Consider the following 23,119-nt stretch of genomic DNA (forward strand, 5'->3'; position numbering starts at 1 on the left):
CAGTTACCAGTATTACCTATCAAACAATGCTACCGTTATATGAATCAATTAAAGCCGTAAACAAACATATCATATACAATTTTATATACTAATTAATTATAATAAAATTAAATCATAAAAATATTGTCATTATATTTCTGCAGTTTAAGTGAAAAGTTTTTGTTCCTAAATAGCTACTGTACATAAAATGCTTGCCCAAATATTAATTCTGTGGAATATATATATATATATATATATATATATATATATATATATATATATATATATATATATATATATATATATATATATATATATATCAATATAACATAAAACGAGATGTAACTAACGAAACATCATCATAACAAACTACAGCTATTTTAGAAACATCTAGGTTTACTTATTTCACTGAGATTGATGAAAAAAAAATCCTTTGCCTCCGGTACAGATACCGCCACGTTTTGGAAATAGTTCAAAACAAAATTGAACGAGGAAACAAAAAACGCCAAAAATAATCCCCCTCGCCCTCCTCACGAGTAGTTTTCAGGCGCTTTTAAGAATCGAAAGTAGGTCAAGGCAAACCGAAGTGAAAATAAATCAAATGCGTTCAAAGTTGGGCGACGAAATGCGACCTTGACATGTTTCGAATTGTTTCTGGCATAGTGTGTACGCTGTTTTAGGATTATATCTTAGGATTATGTAAAGTGGTCTGTGAAAAAATTCCCAGGTTTTGATTCTAGGAGCTACAGATGCCCGACGCACTTTTATTAGACATATGTAATACCTATATTATATTAAAAGAAATACCGAGTTAATATTTAATTCTCTTTGATTTTTCATATAAATATGAATAAACAAGTTGATTTAAGCAAAAAAATAACTAAAAAAGGCTTAAGCAAATCCCAGTCATGAACATTCGTCTCGATAACGGCACTATTCGATCCAGAAGTGGATCCAGGACCTCGTTATGCCATCGTGCACTTGACGTTCAATAGCGAAACAGCGAGATTTGGTATAATCCCCGTTTATAATCTCATTAGGAAAAGTCTTACTTCGAATTTAGTCTTAAATCCGAAGAATCCTATCCTGAGTTCTGGATAACGACAAATTTGGATTCGAAATCGTTTGTTTTGTCCTTCCAGGATTTTCCGAAGAAGAATAGAAATTGATTTTTCAGAAGTAGGTAGCTTATGTTAACTGTAAGTTGGAAAAGGATTTTGAAGCTGGCGCATTTCCTTATTGTCCATTTGTCTGTTTAACAAACAAGATTTTTGTTTTGTCAAATATTTGGTTTAGAGCGATAGAAAAATTAATTTACCTATATAACAAAAAGCATATTATACAGTTCAAACCAAATTAACTTTTAGTCACGTGATTAAGCTTGACTTTAGGAAGCTTGATTTTAGGAAACAAAAATAAATTAATTATAAATATATAAACAATTATTATTTACATCAACAAAACTCACTTTCTTAACAGCACTTAAGGAACATAAAGTGCCATTACTACCGTTTTCCCGTTCAAAATATTCTAATAAAGTTGCCTTGAGTTTTTTACGGCTATTAAGCTATCTTGTACACTTCGTACTAAAAGAGGTTCTAAAAAGAACAATGTTCGACTGCAAGGGTCTAGTAAATATTTTCAAGCTTAAAGTATCACAATACTATTCATATAAAACAAAAACTCGTAATATAAAACTAAACTGTCATAACAAATGACAATGTCAAGAAATTAATAGATAAATGCGGCAACCTGACATTTTTAGAGCAGAGCTACCACCTGCATCCCCAGCGCGAAATTTAAATTCCAGTTAGTCAGCACGGTGCCGAATATGTTCATGGTTGGCAACAAGGAATTTAAAAATCCTCGATTACCTTACTCAAAGTTTAATTTAATAAGATATGAAATAAATATTTTCAGTAGTCTTCCTTTCTCTATATACAGGATGAGTCTTAAATAAGTGCAAATACTTTCAGAGCTGGCAGATCTGGACAAAAGAAACTTATTTTCTCTTTGCCGTTTTTCAAATAAGTCTAAAATGACCGATTTATTCCAGTTTTGTAATTAGTTTTAAAAAAAGTGATTTTTTTAAAAAAAATTGAGAGCCACCGGATTTTTTCTGTATTTGCACCTTTTTAGAGCCGCAACCATGGTAAATACCAAATTATATCGGAGGAAAATTTGCGGTGAACAGGCAGTTCTAAAAAGTTTTCTAAAATATACAAGAAAATTTAAAAAAATGCACATTTTCAACAGCTTTTTTGCGAAAAACCCTCATAGACGTGTTCCAGGGGCGCTATTCTGTACAATCGTCGGTATCGGTAAGTTACCGACAGCTATCGGTACGTATCTGTATATAGTAAACCGTGAGGTTAACAAGGGCACGGTAGAGATACCGATCCTCGTCGGTACAAATTTGCGATATCTGTCATAGGGCCGATCGATAACTATGACAACAACAATCAACACATGTTTACTACCTATATACAAATACGTACCGATAGCTGTCGGTAACTTACCGATACCGACGATTGTACAGAATAGCGCCCCTGGGGTCGAAATATACCACCCCTGAATACATTTGCGCTTGTTTAAGAATCACTCTGTATAATAAAAGATGTATGATTCTTTTTCTTGTAAAAAAATCGTCAATTTAATCTTACTTTAAATTATTTGCACGAAACCTGCGAAAAACGTAACGATATTGTCCTGAAATAAACAGGAACATATCGACCGGTAAAACGCAAGACCTAGAATACGGAAGAAATAAGTTTAAAGTTAAGTTAGGCCTGTCTTAGTGCGAACGAAGGAGAACGTTCCCTCCAAAACAAGACTATCAATTTCCTATTCTAGATCGAGGTGATGCACACGGACGAATCTCTTGAAAACGTAGCCAAAACTTCTTAAATGACTAACTTTTAATGTAGTGTAAAGTATAATATGGCGGTATATAATATAATAATAATCAAAATTGAAAATATCTAAATGACAGATAACTCAAAGCTATTTAGATGCTGGTGAAAATTGTAAAATTCAAACATGCTTCACCGTTCAGCTCCATCTACGGTTACATAAGTGAAGCAGGCTTGAATTTTCAGTAGGTTGCTGGTTTTATTTGGCGGTACGATACGCATAATAGGTGGAACTGCCGCTAAATGGAGAGAGCATCTAGATCTCGCCATTGTAGTAATGATTTTGGTATTCAAGTGCGACTTCTGCAGTATATTTGTGTTTTTTTTGTGTTTTTGTGTCGTCCGATGACTGTTTTTTCAGTCTGATGAACTTAATTGACAGAAATTTGCACACATTTTTTATTTTTTATGCTTCTGTATTAGAGGTGGGAAGTTTAGTTTAGTTCGATTTCATGTCAAGCTCAATGATTTGTCAATGCTCATGATTCATGTCAAGCTCAATGATTTGACAACTTTTAGAGTTATGTCCTAATTCTTTCTTATTTGAGGTCTTTTTTTATTAGTGGCAATTAAACAATTTGGATATTTTTTGTATGGCATCTGACGTTACAGGTGACATGCGCAAACTGAACGAAATTGGGGTCGCTATCGATCATACCTGGACACTAATAATTGTTGTTAAATAAGGTCTACATATATCCAGCAATAATCTCTATATTAACTCACTAGGATAAATAAATTTATAAAAAAAATAATGTGTATGCACCGTGATACAAAGAAAAGAAGGTATGATCGATAGTGGCTCCAATTTCGTTCAGTTTGCGCATATCACATGTGACGTTATAGGCTATACAAAAAAATATCCATATTGTTAAATTGCTGCTAATAAAAAAAGACCTCAAATAGGGAAGAATTAGAACATAACCTCAAAAGTTATGTTAAATCATTGAGCTTGACATTTGAAAAATAGTTTCTATATTTATTATAATAATAATAATAATAATAGAAAAATTGAAAATCAAAATCGAACCGATAGCTTGGGCAACCATACAGGAAGCCCCGCTAATGGACGACAAACACGAAACAGGCGTATGCGCTGGTCAAGAGAAGATAATATCAATCTCATACGTGCATACTTTACTGCCACGAAAAACGAAAACGAAATGACAAGTTACAGGACGCAAATAGTTAGGATATGGAACGATACTTACCCCCACAACCCAAAAACATCTCAACAACTGTCAGGCCAAATAAGATCAGTTCTTAATAGAAAAGTATTTTCCCAAGCAGAGTTACAAGCCTTAAAAGAAGAAGTGACACCACACAAAGAACCGCATTCCGCCATACAGGAAGTTGTAGAGGAAAGTGCTGAAGACAAACGAGAAACCGTGACAACTCTTCTCACCGAGGACGAAAACGTCCCAGCGGTTAACGAACTTCACTCCCAATTTGAAGAAAACTGTTTAAAATACGAAGGTATCCCGCTACAGTTAAGAGACAAAATCCCAAAAATCAAATACAATGTAAAAACTCTTCAAACTGTTAGACTGGTTAACAATATACTTGCTCAGAAGCTTCCCTCTAGCTCCAACCTAGAGGAAACCTGCCACCTAATTTACAGTGCCGCAATAACTGTTTGTAATGCAACAGGATGTAGTACCTCCCACAGAATATCACGAGAGATCAAGACAGATAGCAACCCACCGTGGAAAAGAAGACTGGAATCAAAAATAATGAAATTAAGGGAAGTGATAGGGCCAATTAACTCTTATGCCCAAAATCCTGCTGGCTCTAGCGTTAGATTAAGGCATAGAGTTAACAACATGGCCAAAGCACACGATCTTAATATCAATGAACCAGCTTACCAACAGAACCTAAGAACGCTCCTTGAGAACCTCAAACAAAAAATTTCCGCCTTGGGGGCTAAACTAAGAAGATACAACAAAAGGGTTAAGCGATACAAACAAAACCGTGATTTCCAACTGAACCAGAAACTCTTCTACCGCAACCTTGCAACAGATTCCCAACAACAGCAAGAAAAACCCCCAGAGAAGGCGCATATGATGGAATATTGGAGTGAAATATGGTCTCAGGAAGAAAATCATAATAAGGATGCCTATTGGCTGAGAAACGAAGAACAGAGAAACCAAGGTATACCGGAAATGGAAAGAATAATAGTAACGGCAGAATTGGTGTGAAAAGCTCTTACAAGGTTGGGCAACTGGAAGACTCCAGGGAATGATGAGATCCAAGCATACTGGTGGAAAAACTTTCCTACTACCCACCCAATCTTGTCCAAGCAGTTCCAGCAAGCCCTTGTCGACCCTGAAAAGATGCCGCCCTTCTTCACGCAAGGAGTAACTTACATGCTCCCCAAGAATCTGGAACCTGAAAATCCAAAGAATTTTAGACCAATAACCTGCTTACAGGTAATCTATAAATTACTTACATCTATAATAAACGCCCAAATAACTCAACATCTAAAGAAAAACCAAATTCTAGCCATGAAATAAAATGAAAGCCGGGAGGGATCGCAGGGTAGTAGAGAGTGAACCGTAGTTGACGCCATCGTAACAAAACAGGCCATGGTTAAAAAAAGAAATATAGCAATGGTATGGATTGACTACCAGAAGGCGTTTGACTCCGTCCCCCATTCATGGTTAGTAAAAACATTAGAAATATATAAAATTAATACAGAAGTAATATACTTCCTCCGGCAAACCATGGATAGATAGAGAACGCAACTAGCGGTGAACCTGAATGGTGTTTCATACCTTACTGACACCTTAAAAATCCGGAGAGGCAATATGGTTTTGCTTGGCGCTTAACCCACTTAGCTCTATGCTAAAGACTGGAAACTACGGGTATCAGATAACGAAAAACCCAAGTGTTCGACTAACGCACTTGTTCTACGTAGACGACTTGAAGCTCTACACTACAAATAGGGACCAACTACACAGCCTGCTAGAACTAGTGTCATGTTTTAGCGAGGATATTAAAATGAAATTTGGTATCAGTAAGTGCGCATACGTGAACGTGATAAAAGAAAAATCATAGAATCCGAAGGCATCGACTTGAGGGGAGGACAACACATCGCAGGACTCTCGAACTAGGAGCAAAGTACAAATATCTTGGTGTGCAACAGTCCGCTATTATAGACCACACTGAAATGAAAAAGGCCGTCGAATCATCTTTTCTCCAACGCGTGACCAAAATACTTAAAACGGAATTATACTCTGGGGCAAAAGTCACGGCAATTAATTCTTGGGCAATACCAACTATATCCCACACATTTGGTATATTGAAATGGAGCAAAACAAACCTGGAAAGCATTGACAGGAAAGTAAGGGTGCTTCTAACAAAATTCAGGTCCCACCACCCACAAGATTCGACTGCCAGATTATACCTTCCGCGGGCAAATGGAGGACGAGGTTTACAAAATCTAGTCGTACAACACCACCAACAGACCACCAACCTCAGAGACTACTTTCTCCGTACCGATCAGCCATTGCATCGAGCGCTAATACAGGTTGACGACGGATATTCACAGCTTAAACTTGCAGATAAGAATCCCCCACCAATCCCAGTTACAATCAGCCAATTCGAGGAAGAATGGAAAGCGAAACCATTACATGGACGGTATGCAGCCAACCTCAACGGAGGTGAGGTCGATAAGAAGCTTTCAACGTCTTATCTTTCTGATGGCCAGTTAATGTTCGAAACTGAAGGATTCATAAACGCCATACAAGGACAGGTAATACCTACGAGAAACCGGAGAAAATTCATCCTAAAAGAGGACTTACCATCTGATAAGTGTCGACTATGCCAGACCACTACTGAATCTATTCAACACCTAACTGCTGGTTGCACATATCTTGCCCCGAGGGACTACCTAAACAGGCACAACCAAGTTGCAGGCGTAATACATCAGGAACTCTGTGTACAAATGGGGCTCCTTACTGCAAAAGTCCCATACTACAAATACCAGCCTCAGACGGTACTAGAAAACGAATCGTGGAAGATCCTATGGGACCTAGCTATAACAACGGATAGGACGGTGAGTCACAATCGACCAGACATCTTAGTTTTTGATAAGAAGCAAAGAAAGGCGCAAGTAATAGATATACAATTCCAGCAGACGAAAATGTAGGAAAATCAAGAATGGAGAAAGTCCTGAAATACCAAGAACTCGCGGATGAGATAAAGAGAATGTATCAGTTGGAAAAGGTGGAAATATATCCTATAATAATATCATGTAATGGGTTAGTAGATAAGTACTTACCCCGCAATCTTAAGGCTATCAGCATACGCAACCCGAAGCAAATTGTAGCAATCTCACAAAAAGCTGTCATTCTGGCAACCTGTCACACGGTGAGACGTATACTGGCAACAGATGGTCGCGTTGGTCTATAAAGACCCCGCGAACATTGGCCGTACCCAGCAAAAGTGCTGTGAAAAAAAAAATAATAATAATAGTGTCTTTATTAATATTCAAAAGAAAAGTGTAACAAAAAATTCAACAAGATGGCGGCGTTCATATACCATGCTCTTCCACGCAACCATCAAACCAAAATATTCTATTGACTTGCTACAGACAGAAAACTAAACTTATAGTCTTAGATAAATTGACAATACATATAAACAAGAATTAAAACTAACTTAAATCTATATACAATAATTTTCAATTCTAAGGTCATGCAAGCACAGAAAATTACAAAAAACCATATATTAAAATTGTATGGTGAATTCACACAAGGTAAGAATTAGAAAGCACAAGGAGGTGTGTAACATACATCCATTTTTTAAGTTAAGTATCTTACTGCCGATTTTTTTAAATGTTTAATAAATTTTGATTTAAAAGTCCCCAGAGAATCGCAAGTCAGTTAAGTTAATTTTAATTTTACCTCAGTATCCAAATATAATTTATGCATGTACAAATGTTTAAGAATGTAGAAACAAGTTTTAACTAAGTGGTTAACATGGGTAAAAAAACGTCAATCATTATCGATAAACAGTCCTAAATTTTTGCATACTGTATTTATTTTTAAAATATTACTATTTATACTAATACGAAAATTTGGATCACTGGCTATACTCGCTCTCTCTTTGCCAAATAGAACAACTTCAGATTTATTGTTATTGAGTGACAGTAAATGAGAATAACTAACTTCCTTAATAGAAAATAAGTCTTCATTTATATTTAGAGCCGTGATTTCAGCTTGTTCAGGTTTAAACGAAATATATATTTGTGAATCGTCCGCAAAAGTAAGAATGGAGCAATATTTAATAAAGTTATGAAAATCGGCAGTATACAGTGTATAAAGTAGCGGGCCCAAAACACTACCCTGAGGGACCCCTTTAGTAATTTCTAAGTTACCTGAGTGAGTATTTCCTATGACAACCCTCTGATATCGACCTTTGAAATAATTATTGAAAAAAGCCACTGCTGATTTTGATACTCCAAAATACGAAAGCTTAGCGCAGAGAAGATCAAAGTCCACACTGTCGAACGCCTTGCTGAAGTCTAATAAGACCAGACAAGTAGCCAAGTTTTTATCATTTGAACAATAAATATCGTCTGAGAGCTTAAGCAATGCCGTAGTCGTACTGAATCCCTTCCGATAACCCGATTGATGAGGTGGTAGTAATTTATTGCTATTTAAATACTCTGTGAACTATGCAGCCACTATCTTTTCCAGCACCTTAGATAACAAAGACAAAATACTAATAGGTCTAAATTGGTTAACGTCCGTAGGATTGGTAACTTTAGCTAAAGGTATTACGTTGGAATATTTCCAAGCCTCTGGAAATTGACCAGATTCAAGACAAAAGTTAATAATGAATGTTAAATAAGGACTTAGATATGGGAAAATTAGTAAAGACATTTTTAAATTGATACCATCAGGACCCGTTGAGTTACTTTTAAGTGTATTGAGTATATTATTGATCTCGATCTCTGACACTGATTTGAATTTAAATTCTTTCAAACCTTCAAAATACCGTGACGATTTATATTTGTGCAAGAGATCATTATAACCATTATGTTTTGCTATGGACGGTATTCCATTGACAAAATTATATTATGTCATCAGTTCGACGATATGAAATTAGCGCGCGGTATTTGCCGACCAATGGTGCGGTTATCACCCGTGACGTAGTGTTTAACACGACAGGATCGAGCTAAGCCTTAGGCAGATTTCTGAAATATAACATATATTTCCTTCGGCCACACACCCGCTTTACCCCACCCCTGAAAACTGAAAGTGAAGAGCGACCCGAACAGTACAGAGTATACTCTGTTTTTTTTTCTCAGGTAAGATTTTCGACAGACGATGACAGAAGAAAAGCAAATGACGTCCCATACCAATCTATTTATTTTACTAAAAAAAGTTTCTAATAATTTTTAAGTTATCTATGGATGGGTTTAAATATAAATCCGTCATGCGTCGTGTCTTGTTGTTTTTAACCAGTTTTATTGGTTTACTTAAAAAATGACAGAACGTATTTCAATTTTATTGGTTTGACGCAACGATGAACGACAAACGGACGCCGATGCGTATGAACTCGCCTTTAGATTTTTGTCATTTTTGACGCTTGTCAAAGTCTTGCCAAATTATAGGTTATAATTTTGTGTCAACTTTTGTTAAATACCCTGTGTTTTGGAAGATGATGCATTTTGATTCGTATTATTAGGTGTGTTTTGTGTCTTTTGAAGTCAAGTGGAGGAAAAATCGAGTGAAAATTAACTGTAGACCCAGAGCACAGTTTATGGTTAATACTCGCTGCCCAGGCAGAAAGTCCTATACACCAATGAAGTTGCCATCGATAAAGTTTGTATACCATTTCGTCGTAGATAAGTGCATCTCGTATATGGTAGAAGGATCAAACTAAACACATACTAAAAACTGGAGTAGCTGTAAAATATCGACATCATACGATAGGTAAATAATGGATTTTAGTACTGCAGAAATATAATGTCAAAAGGTACTGGTTTAAAAAAATTAAGATTAAAGTTAATTAATCAACCTTTAAGGTATAAAATTTGGTAGGTGTTATTTTTAATAAAATAGTTTGTTTTATTTACCTATGTTGTTTTATTTATTCCTGTGGAATATTACAAAATGCGGGTAGTTTCATAAAGCTTGAAAGTAAATAATAGTTCTTTTTTATATTTTTTTGGTATGTAGTATCTTGTTCTTGTTTGTTTTGTATTAACACATACCGTTTTTATTAAATAAAATAACTCGATTACATTTTTTCAGTTTTATACAGTTTTTTTCACAATATTTTGAAATTGATTTTGAAGTAATCACTTGTCATCTTGTCAATCAAATTTTAAATATTTCCTGCTATGCGTTCCAGTTGTACCAACTTATTTCTTTGTAAAATAAAATAAACTACTTTGAAATTAAAATGATAGACACATCTATCACTGTCAAGGATCTTCTCGTTGGACAGACTATAATATACTCTTAAAAGTAAATTCAATTTCATATTTCAGGTTTTGGCCACGAATTTTGAAAAATTAGCCTGTGCGCGACGCAGTTCTACGTTCAGATCGGCATTATTTCCAGCTAAAAACGTTAAGAAAAGACTCAGGCAAACTGAGTGGAAAATTGGATTCGGTTCGACATGTTCCTTAACATAGAAAATGGCGTTGTCTTAATATTTTCCGCAATATATTCAGTTCGCTACGCGACCTGCACTATTCTCCATCAGCAAAGCGTATTTGGAGAAATGGAAAATGTATATAACGATAAAATCTAATTTCCCTATAAAGATACGTTATTGACGGGTTATGGAGGACAATTAATGATAATCGAAAAACAGAGGCGTATCAAATAAAAATATAAAAGCGAGAACAAAAGAGACATTAATTGTTTAATCTACGACAATGTCATTATGACACATTTACATTGTTATTTGGATGTCATTATGGCTTTCATAATAGCACTAGTGCTATTATGAATTCATAATAACACGCACATTTTAAAATAAGAAACAAGCAAAAAAAGGTACCGAAATACGTTTATTTATTGTAAACATTAATTATAATATCAGTACAATTGGTTAAATTAATTCCAGACGATGACAGGTGAGTTGAATTTTTAGAAAGTAAATTTATTTCCTGAGTGATTGAACTTGTTGAAAAAATCATCATTGCCAGAAATGTTACCCAAAATATTACATGACACTTTTTTCTTATTTTCTTTGGAATTCTCTATATAGCTCTCTGCCACTGTGTTAGAGCGCCACCACCATGTCTTTTAACAGTTAATAAATCCACTCCTGAATCTGTAAGCAACGACGCAGACGATCTACGGAAACAATGTCCAGTGTATTGTTGTGGATTTGGAAGACTTAGGAACAATGCTATTTTATACGGCATTTTCCCTAAAGTATTAATGCCAACGGGTTGCTTATCACATTTTCCATTTCAAATTCCCACAAAAAATCGAAAGTACTCTGTGTTACTTGGCGGCATAGCTATATATCTTCGAACCATTTCACCATAGTTTAGTTCTTTTCAACAGTCTTTCGTTATAGTCTGTGATATGTTTTTCGTAGTTTAGCATGACATGAATTATTGTACTTCATCTTTAACATTTGCGTTTTGATTTGGTCAATGAAATTTTGTCAGAAATGCATATCGAAGCCCAATGGTAACGAGCTTAAATTTCCGCATCGAATCTTCCCGATTTCTTTTAGAAATGCAATGACGCACTTACTCCACTGAACGGCCTGTGAGCTCTAAAGATGTTCGTGCCGGCTATGGATTTCACATTTGTACTGTGCTTGTTTTGATTTTTTCGAGAACGATTGTTCGCTTGCGCAATGCCTGATCTCATCAGAGCGATACTTGCATCATTCATGCCAATACATTTTGAGCGCAGTTAAATCGAATCGTTTAACATACCAACATCATCAATTGTCGCGTCAAATGGAAAGGTTACGGCGTCGTTCGGCGGGCACTCGAGCATCTTCTGACTTTGTTTATGATATCTTCGATACCTTAGTTCAATGTCGGTTTCAGCTCTGACGATACAAAGTTGATACGAACTTCTTTAATGTGGGTCTGCCACCGGCTACCTTGTGGTCATTAATAACTGGCCGTACTGACGGAACCAGCCGCAGCGCACCACACAGCTCAAACATTTTATGTATTTGAAGTAGGGGTCTTCATTAACAGCTGTTGGTTCGAAGCGATTTGAAGGATTTGTTTGGGCTGAGGCTGAAAGGTAGCAATTGTACCATTGTCGGTTTGATTCATTTCAAATTTGCCAGTCGCATCGTCTGATTGCCTCATTACTGGAAATCACAGATTGCGCGCAAATCATCATAGCGGAAAACAGACGTGGTTGCCTCAGCTTGGCTATTTTGTTGACCATGATCAAAACAGGCTTGGGAGAGCTCAATAGAAGAACTAAAGTTTAGTTTACTTGATGACGTCACCCGGCAGTTAACGGTGGTTAATGTTATTCAGTATCTGCGTGGTCGAACAGCTGCAACACTTTGATAGCTTGACGTCGTGAGGCGGCGCTTTGCGCGCAGGCACACGATGGGATGACGACGGAGCACGGACGGTCACGACACTATAGAAATGTGAGGTATGTGCATACACATATATTACACATATATATTATTATTATTATTACATATTATACATACATATTATTACATATTATTATTGTTGAGCAAGATACACATATTATTATTATTGTTATTATTAAGTTGTTATTATTATTACATACATACATATTATTATTACGTGTGCATATTATTATTATTACATAATACATATTACATATTATTATTATTATTATTATTATTATTATTATTGAGCATATTACACATATTATTATACATGCATATTGTTGTTACACATACACATTATTACATACACATACACACATTATTACATTATTATTATTATTGGCTACATACATACATATTACATACATACATACATATTGCATACATAAAGTCAACATCAAAATTATTTAACGTTGCGAACGGTTCATTTGTTCACTATACTATCTGGAATATATTTGCGAATGGCAATTAGCGATACGTTAGACTGCCGGAGTGCTGACGTCACGAATGTCAAATTGCTTTCCAAACAAGCTTTAGTTCTTTTATATTTCTATTGAGCTCTTCCAAATGACGTCATAAGTTAATATAAAATGTAAAAAACAAGTGATTGCTGACCACCGCCGACTTTTGTGTCTGGTATTTTCAATACGCCTATGATGGTTGCGCATGTTGCAAAATCTGTGAATTTTTTTCCAGCTAATTGAAACTGTTAATTATCCTGAAACGGATAGACGGTCATTTTAATACAAATTTGGTGAAAATGAATCAAATTATTTATTAATTTTTAATTTATACCTTTTCAACATTTCAAACTACACTTTTTCAAACAAGTCCTTCAAATCCTTCAATTTAATAGCTGTTAGTAAGAAATTTCACTTCAAATATGCACATAAACTGCACACATAATTTTTTTTCATCAAGTTGTTGTCCTTCCTCTAAATAAAATGTTTGAACTGTGTAATGAAGTTTGCGCTAACAAAAATATAGTTTCCAACCCGTCAATTTTATTATAGTTATTAATGATACAAGTTAGCCGAGTAGCTTAGTTACACAAGTTTCATTAAAGAGTTCGTATCGAACTTGTATCATTCAAAATTTAATCTACGACGCGACACGAGAGACGATCCAAAGAGATTTGATTTAATTTAAAATATCAGAGATATCCTCATAAAAACTAAAATTCAAAATTATCAGGTGCCCATATTAGTCGACGCCATGGTAACCGTGCTTGTTGATTGTTTCCATTTTGACTTTGATAACTCAATTATTGATGTTCAATTTTGTGTTAAACGTTCAGTTTTAGCAAAAAGCATAAAATAATATTAACATGGGTGATTCTAATTCTGAAAGTGTCCCTTCTGACGAGGGACTTCTTCAAGGCATTGCGCAAAACGTTGTCGATTCCCTACTTTCCGAAAAATCAAAACAAACGTACGAGCAAGCCTATGTAAAACTTGAATATTGGTGTAAAGGGAAAGGAATCAAGAATAATAGTAACGAAAAGCTTCTCCTGGCATATTTTGAACATCTTTCAAAACATAGGAAGGCTTCATCACTTTGGGTATATTATTCCATGCTACGTTCAGTTATATCAGTGAAGAAAAATACAGATATTAGTAAGTACGTCTATTTAATTGCATTTCTAAAAAGAAAATCGGAAGGATTTCGATAAAAAAAATCGAGAATTTTAAGAAAAGAAGACATAACTCGTTTTTTGTTGGAAGCCGATGTAAAACTTATTTCCTGACAAAAGTTTCATTGTTAGTGGGACTTGCGGGAGCCTGTCGGCGCATCGAGTTGCCAAATCTGCAGCTGCAAAATGTTAAAGATGAAGTACAATGAATTCATGTCATTATTCCATTTACGAAAACAAAGATATCACGAGATTTTTTTATAACGAAAGGGACTGTTGAAGGAATAAATATGGTGGAAATGGTTCGAAGATATATAGCTATGCCGCCAAGTAACACAGAGCATACTCGATTTTTTGTGGGGTACAGAAATGGAAAATGTATATATATATATATATATATATATATATATATATATATATATATATATATATGTATATATATATATATATATATATATATATATATATATATATATATATATATATATATATACATTACAACGCCACCTCAATACGCAGCCTCCCCCTTACATCACGCGCGGACACGTCGAAGCCCGGTAGTCTGGGTTGGCGCGGCAAGGGGCGGACGTGCGACGAATTTAATTCGGCTGGAATATTTTCTGTTTGACGGCGTTATATCGGCCGGGCGTCATGTTGCGCGGTAGCGGGAAGCCCGGCGTTGTTGCCGTATCTTTAATTTTTACTCTTTGCTACTTAAATATAAGTAATATTTATTAATGTATTTTGATGATTTTTATGACTCATGTGATATCAAAATATCTCATTTTTCAATAGTAGTAAAATTGCAAAATAAAACACTAATTCACCACAATATACCAAAACACTTTATTTTTGTACTAAACGCGTGTTTCGCTAACCATATTAGCATCATCAGAAGATGATTAAAATACATGATGACAAAAATAAAGTGTTTTGTGGTGAATTAGTGTTTTATCTTGCTGTTGTAACACCAGCCCTCAACTGTAAAGTAGTAAAATTTTAAATTTATATTTTAAATTTACAATTATAGTAAGCAGTTGAAAAAAAACTTATTTCTAAACATTTCTTATAACTATTGCAGAATGACTCACTGTTTTCATTAAATTTTTAGCAGGTTTTCTATTTGTGTATTTAATAATTTTCTTTTATTTTTTTACAAAAATTGGTTAGCAATAGTAGCCTAAATTAATAAAAAAATGTTAATCTATAGTGTCATTTTAACAGAGTTATTTCCAGGTTGAAGTTAAACTTTTTCAAATAGAATGCTATACCGGGTGCGTCTCAAAAGTGGCTCAACCCCTATAACTCTTCGTTCAATAAATCAATAAAGAAAGCAAATAGTTTGCAAATTGGGACTTTAGTCTTTCATATGTTCCTTGTGTTCTTTTTTTTCTCCATTCTGATGAAAAGCAATACAACGGAAAATTAAAAAATGGTTAATCCGATAATTTTCCTTCTTGTTTAATAACTAAAAAGTATTACTAAGTTAGCTGGCATATAAGCAATATTAGCCCATTATTGTAAGTTAATAAGTGGTTTTTTTATATAACAATTATCATTGTGCGGATACGTTTACATTTCAATGTATAATTGCAGTTTTAAATAGAATATTTGCATTTTTAATGCATTATTTAACTTTTTAACATAAATCTTAATTTAAGAGTATTATTATTTTATTTAATTTAATTGAACCAGAGAATTTTGTTGTTTTCGTCATGTTATCTTAATAAACTGCACTCACACTCGCAGATAACGCGCTGTCAGTCAGAGAGATATTGATATTTTTATGAACTTGTCCTATACGTAATTTCATTACCACAGAAACTAGCGTAGAATAGACAATAACCAAAATTTTACGTCGACTCGATTGTTTTGATTATCTCATGTAAATCAGCGCCGCCTATGTCATAAACTTAATTAATTAATGTATCTTGTTTATGGAAACAAGTATAGGATATATTTTTCGAAAGCTCATAACAAGACAAATAAAATTAAATTTTTTAATGAAATAGGCGACAATATTAGTATCTGTACCTTTTGAAAATTTGTTACATCTTTAAAAAATAATCTAAAATGTCTATATTCCATGGATATAGTGATAAATGAGGTTTAAATTATAAGAAATGCATTTTCTACGAAAAACTTGAAAGAGATGGGTAAAAGATGGTATAATACAATTGATAGACAATTACATTGTGCATCTGATTCACGCAAAATATATAGGGTGTTCCGTTTAAATTAAACAAATTATTGCCGTTTAAAGCTAGTAATTATTTAATATAAATTTTTGGACACTCTGTAGAAGGTAGTAAAATTTTTATTATTGCAACACAATATCTGATCAATAAATAATCTTCAGTAAATATTTAGTATTAAAAACTTAGATACCCTTGGAGAAATAAAGCCTTAAATTTTTTACTGCAATTTTATAAAATTGAAAATATTTCAAAAACCGTAAGGTTTAAGTGTGATAAACCTTAATCAAATTTACCTTTATTTCAATCGTAGAATCCAAAAATAGAATAATATATAGGGTGTTCTATTTAAAAAAATACAACTATAATATTTTTTACTTATTTGGGACACTCTGTATCTTGTAAAAATATTTTTAAATTGTAGCTCTAATAGTCCTTCAACGAACCCAAAACTTACAATTTGTAAAAATCTAATCGTTTAGCTACAATACTCCGTGTCGTATGTGGTGAACAACCCTGTATATTTTATATGATGTTTTATATGATTTTAAGTTTATTTTTCAATAAAATATCTAAAGTAAAAGACTGTTTATTTTTAAAGCTGTAACTGCAAGTCCTAAACGTCACAAGTTTATAAACTTATTATTTTTTAAATATACAAATAAGTACTATGTATTAATACAGGGTGAGTTTCCTACGATGTTCTCTATGGGTATCTCGGAAACTACTGGAGATAGAGAGTCGGTGAAATGGGGAAAGAATAAGTTTAGTGGGATCATAAATAATATGCGCCCTGCAGATTTTTCAAAAAGTTCATGGCTTACTAGATATTTCGAAAAGAACAAATTTTGGCTATTTTAAAAATTGTCCCTCATTCCATTATAATCCATTTTAGACTAAACGTTTTCAGATAAAAGTTGTAGATAATCACATCCTTAATGAGATTGTATCCTCCGTTTTTTTCTAAAGCTTGCCATTTTTGACATATGACACAAACATATGTTTTTTTAAATGGAAACCATAGTTGCCCATGACTTCATAAAAAGCGCCATTTTTTAAGCTTTTCAGCGATATAAGCTATAATATGTTTTTTTTTGAAAAATTACTGAGTTATAGCCAATTCTTATAATTTTTTAACAATTTTACTTAGTTAGTCATGGAAACAAGTTTAATCGTCTTTGCTCTCCGAAATGTGAAGCTGTCACATCCAAACTTTGTAAATTAAAATAAATAAAAATTGTAAATACGAATTTTTCAAATGAAGAAAAGCGTGTAGAATTATTGGTTTGACTTTTCTTGACCATACATTTTCGAGGATACGTTGACAGGTGAATGTTACGTTTTTTAGAGAACGGTTTTCAAGACATGTTATAAAAGTTAAATTTAGTTATAGCCAATTCTTATCTTTCTTGACTAATTTCACTTAGATTGCATGATACCCTTATTCTGTTATGATTTATCACTTATAAAAAGTCAGAAAATAGTATTAAACGGTTCTTTACAATTTACATTACACAAACTAAAACTTAAAAAATAATATCACTACACACTTTAAGTTATTTTAGAAATGTTCAAAAAATCCGCCTTTGTTTTGAGTTGCATCTTTTTAAAACTGAATTACTACCTATTTCACACAGAAGGACCGGTCGATTTAAACTTCTCTCGTACTGCCACTTCGAGTGCCTCTCTTAATTCATAAGCTTTTTTGTAAACCTTATTCTTAACCATACCGCATACAAAATCTAAAATGGATAATATTCGACACATTTAAATTGAACAGCGAAAGGAATGCGGGCCAATGCAAACCACTGGGCAATTACGGATAAATTCAACTGAAGCCATACCCCCCGTACCGATGCCGCGCTGTTCAACTTAAATGTTTCGCACTTTAGGTGAGGTGATCGAGGAGGCCCATGCAATTGGTCCATCTCTTCCTATTCTTGAGTTTGCATAATTATTATGATATAAATAAATTTTAACATTTATTTCATTAAGGGGGGGGGTCATAATGAAAGTCATGTTGGAACCACTCTATTGATGCGCGAGTATCTACACGCTTTTTTTCATTTGAAAAATTCATATTTACAATTTTTTTTCATTTTGATTTACAAAATTTGGATGTGACAGCTTCACATTTCTGAGAGCAACGGAGATTGAACTTGTTTCCATGGCTAACTAAGTGAAACTGTTTAAAAATGATAAGAATTGGCTATAACTCGGTAATTTTTCGAAAAAAAACATATTACAGCTTATATCGCTAAAAAGCTTAAAAAATGGCGCTTTTTATGAAGTCATGGCCAACTATGGTTTCCATTTAAAAAAAAGATATGTTTGTATCATATGTCAAAAATGACAGGCTTTAGAAGAAAACGGAGGACACAATCTCATTAAGGATGTGATTATCTACAACTTTTATCTGAAAACTTTTTGTCTAAAATAGATTATAATGGAATTAGGGATAATTTTTAAAATAGCCAAAATTTGTTTTTTTTTTTTCGAAATATCTAGCAAGCCGCTGAACTTGAAAAATTCTGAAAAAATCTGAAAAAAATCTGAAAAGCGCATATTTATGACCCCCAAAACTACAATTCTTTCCCCATTTAACCGACTCTAGCTCCAGTAGTTTCCGAGATACCCATAAAGAACATCGTAGGAAATGTATGTATCATCGTGTACACCCTGTATATTTAAAACAAAATAATATTATAAAATATGATTTACGTATATTTACGTTTTTTATATTTATTATATTATAACACTGTATATTTTTAAAGCTTCCATTTATATTTTCTTAGTGTAATTAAAAATCGTAAGTCTTAAAATAATTTTCTAAAATAAATTTATTTTAAATTCAATATAAACATCTAAAAAAACTATTTCATTAATTTTCTAATGATAATCTTAAGTAGAAAGATCTAAAATCTTTCGTTTAAGTAGGGTACGATGGTGCCGGATATAGCGGGCTTCTTATATTCCTTAATATATATCAAACATATACAGCGGGCTTCTTATACTCTTGATATGTCTGTTACGCGCTTACGCGCCCCCTATACATGGGTACTAGAGGTGTATATTTTGGATATATTTTAAGATTTTATGAAGCCCGACCACCCTTTCGGCTATCGATAGAGATGACCTTCCTGATGCCTATATTAAATATATACACGTGAGTTTTTACGAAGCCCGAAATCGGGCTTCCTAAAACCAAATCGGGAACTAATGGTGTTTGATTCTTGATAAAGGCGGATTACATGTAATATATGATGGCGCATGGTACGTTTCGGTCTTGATAAAGGCGGATTGCATGTATATATATATATATATATATATATATATATATATGTCATGAGCAAAGAGTTATATAAGTCTATATATATATATATGCTAAGCATATCTCTCTATATATATAGCATATATATATATATATATATATATATATATATATATAGCAGCATATATATATATATATATATATATATATATATATAGCATATATATATATATATATATATATATATAGCATAGCATATATATATATATATATATATAGCAGAACTATATTTTACTATATTTACTTATAAAGTTTCTGAGCTGAGAGTTCGGACCACCCTATATATATATATATATATATATATATATATATATATATATATAGTATATATATAGCAGAAGAGTATATATAAGAAGCAGACAGGGGAACTGAGACATTAAAGCCGCCAAAAGCTTGAATACAGTTTGACCACCCTATATATAGCATATGAGCATATATATATATATATATATATATATATATATATATATATATATATATATATATATATATATAGGGATGGTCCAACTGTATTCCGGAAACTTCGGCGGCAAATTAAAATATAGTTCGACGATAATTTAGTTTGCAGCTTCTTTTCATCATACCTAGTAAAATCCCGTCACAACCACTACTCATAGTAAGTATACCTATGTATTTTTAAACATCATTATGATATTTAAGTCATAGGTGCCCATAATATGAGTAGCGGTATTGACGGTTTTTTGTTATGATGAAAATGTTGTGTGATATGAAAAAGCAACAAAATATATTATCGATTACAGCAACTATACCTAGTTTACATTCAGTATGCCCAATTAATATAGAACATTATACCTATGCATGATTTTAAAAATTTGCTACCATTATATTTTGATAGTTGAGTTTTTGAAATTATTTGTTAGCTTCTTAAACAAAACAGACCCATAATAATTCAAATCTTTATCATCCAAGACTTCCAAGAATTATAAAGTAATCTCATGTCAAAATTTTTTAAAATTATTGCATGCCTTAAATGTTTGCAAAGTTAACAAAAACATGTCTTTGATTACCTGCAATTAATATATTTGGTCCAATTTATCAGTTCTGCATCATATCCGAAATTCAGATTGTGTGTGACACAACGAAGAGTCAACGTGCAACGTGAACGAGAAGAAAATGGCAAGTAAAAAAAAATTGTAGTCTTAATTACTAATTGCACAGTCGTTCTCTTGAGTTCTCCTGCCTAAAATCTATATTGCCTTCCCTAAGATTTTAAATATAAATGATTGAAACTCATACAAGTTTACCACAATTTAAACTTAAGATAATTATTTAATTATTAAATTCATAATTATATTAAAATATAACACTTACGAAGTTACTAAATATTAACTATTTCTACTTAATCATACAATAATTCTGATAAAAACACTCTTGATTATTTATTTTAGAAATCGTACGGGCTATAATCATTAATATGACTATATTAACAATACTTAAATCAAAATTTATTTGAAGGAATGCTATTGTATTACAATAATTGTAAAACAAGTATGTAATAATAACTCGGAATAATTATTAAAAACTGCTCATCTTGTTATAGATGTCGGCGTCTTGTCTCTATTATTTTATTAGCCGTTTAGCTATAGTTTGATTTCAGATAATGCAGATTTTAATGTGCCATTTGTGTTTTTTTATTGGAATTATTATTTTTAGCATATTTGATATACTCTATGAAGTTATTTTTAAGTGCTCCTGTCCATTTTTCAATTATTAAAGTGCCTTTAGATACAATTAAAATTAATTAATTGGTGTATAGTATTTGTATTATGGGTTTGTTTATTTTTTATGAAATGAATTTTTTGCCTATTAAAATAAACAAAGCTTACTAAATCACTAGATAGCCATTTTTAAATACAGGATGTTAATTAAGTATCTGGCCAAACTTCAGGAGGTGATCCTTTGAATGTTTTTAAGGTAAAAAGTTCATATAAACATGTGCCCGGAAATGTATAATTTTAAAGATACAGGGGTGTCAAGGTGTTTTCTAATAGACCTATTAATATCTCAAAGATTTTGTTGTTGGCTGATTTTGTTGAAATTTCGCCATGTTGTAAAATTTAATAAGTTAGCACTAATTAAATGATAATTATTATTTACAACAATATTTAAACGATAAAAACTTATCCCAATAAATATTTGGCACCGCCTTGAATTCATTTGTTTTTACTGTTGACGGTGGAAACCATGCAAGCTTTTTCTTTGTCCTAAGTTGTTAATTAAAAAAATTAGTATCATATAAAAAATATAGGTCCTAATAGCCTAAATTTTATCAAAATATATCAGCAGATCCGATGAGACCCGAATTATTATATGTTTTGGAACTTAATGATTTAATTAATCATTCCCTTTAATGCATCCATTGTGCGCATTATCCTACGCGCCAAGAAAAAATATTGCATTAGTCTAAATTTATTATTTATGTTATTCCGCTCTTTCACGTATAATGTGCCCTCTGCTTTTCATACGGAAAGAGTTAGATTAAAATAGTCCCACTGTACCTAACAACCCATGCATGCCTTGACGCATATTCCATATCCATAAAATAGTTGGCTCACACTAATAAGACCTCATTTCGGCCCTAGGACGACCTTGGTCTATTCAGCTATCGACTTACGTGTTGACAAGTTGATTAGGCAGGTTATTGAACTCCATGTCGCCTCTAGCATGTCGTTTTTTCAAATATGGGTCCCATATAAACGCGGCCAGAAGTATTTTCAATACTAATATGTTTTCGAGTTCCATTAAGGGCATATCATCAATAAGGGGTCCAAAGCCTACCAGTTAAAAGTGGCGAACTTTTAAAAATTCTGTATTTCGAAGGGGAATATAACAAAATATCAAGTGTGCTATATTTTTGGAAAGGTAATTTTAAATTATTTCCGGTTAATTAAAAATATAAAGAGTGTCCCAAATAAAAAATAAATTTTTCTGTTGATAACTCTTAAATTATTAATTTTAAAAAAATTATACTTATACCATTAAATTCAACGTAAAAACGTGCTTTGGAAATGTTTTCATAGAAATACAAAATTTTTCATAGCAATAAAGTTACAGCGATTTGTTACAAATGCACATTTTTGAAAAACACCCTGTAACTCCTAACAGATATTGATGTGCGGTTTTAAAAATTGAGCTCCAGACACCGATATTAGTTTTCGTCTATCTGCTATAGAAAAGGGTGTTTCCATTTAAAAGCGTCGAATTTGACCCACCCTGTACCTCTATTCACGTGCCGAGTTTGGTTCCAATCAACCCATAGTTAAAAAAAATCATTTTTAAAGGTGTCTGTTTGAAACGTCGAGGGCATCAGCTTGTAGCCCGTCTCCAATTATGCCGAAATCGACCCACATCTTTCTTCAATAACCAATCCTTAGTCCCACCTTCATGAAGATGTAAACGAAACGTTGTATCCAACTTTGCAGTGTGGGAACGTGTGCATCGTCGTTCGCCTACC

The 23,119-nt window shown here is 33.0% G+C and overlaps 2 protein-coding genes across 2 annotated transcripts; both read left to right on the forward strand.

The window, feature by feature from the left end:
- The first annotated feature begins 4,054 nt into the window (after nucleotides 1–4,054).
- On the forward strand, nucleotides 4,055–5,089 carry LOC115874472. The gene has a single exon (XM_030889622.1). The coding sequence runs from the start codon at nucleotides 4,055–4,057 to the stop codon at nucleotides 5,087–5,089; it is 1,035 nt and encodes a 344-aa protein (XP_030745482.1).
- Nucleotides 5,090–6,021: 932 nt separating this feature from the next.
- Nucleotides 6,022–7,255, forward strand: LOC115874445. Its single transcript, XM_030889606.1, has 2 exons — nucleotides 6,022–6,948; nucleotides 7,027–7,255. The coding sequence occupies exons 1-2, from the start codon at nucleotides 6,061–6,063 to the stop codon at nucleotides 7,039–7,041; spliced, it is 903 nt and encodes a 300-aa protein (XP_030745466.1). The 5' UTR covers nucleotides 6,022–6,060; the 3' UTR covers nucleotides 7,042–7,255.
- Nucleotides 7,256–23,119: the final 15,864 nt, after the last annotated feature.

The sequence above is a fragment of the Sitophilus oryzae genome, unplaced genomic scaffold (assembly GCF_002938485.1).
Source record: "Sitophilus oryzae breed Bouriz unplaced genomic scaffold, Soryzae_2.0 scaffold_1297_pilon_pilon, whole genome shotgun sequence".
Lineage (NCBI taxonomy): Eukaryota > Metazoa > Arthropoda > Insecta > Coleoptera > Curculionidae > Sitophilus > Sitophilus oryzae.

Coding starts and splice junctions, on each gene's coding strand:
- LOC115874472 (XM_030889622.1), top strand. CDS start 4,055: ATGACAAGTTACAGGACGCAAATAGTTAGGATATGGAACGATACTTAC.
- LOC115874445 (XM_030889606.1), top strand. CDS start 6,061: ATGAAAAAGGCCGTCGAATCATCTTTTCTCCAACGCGTGACCAAAATA.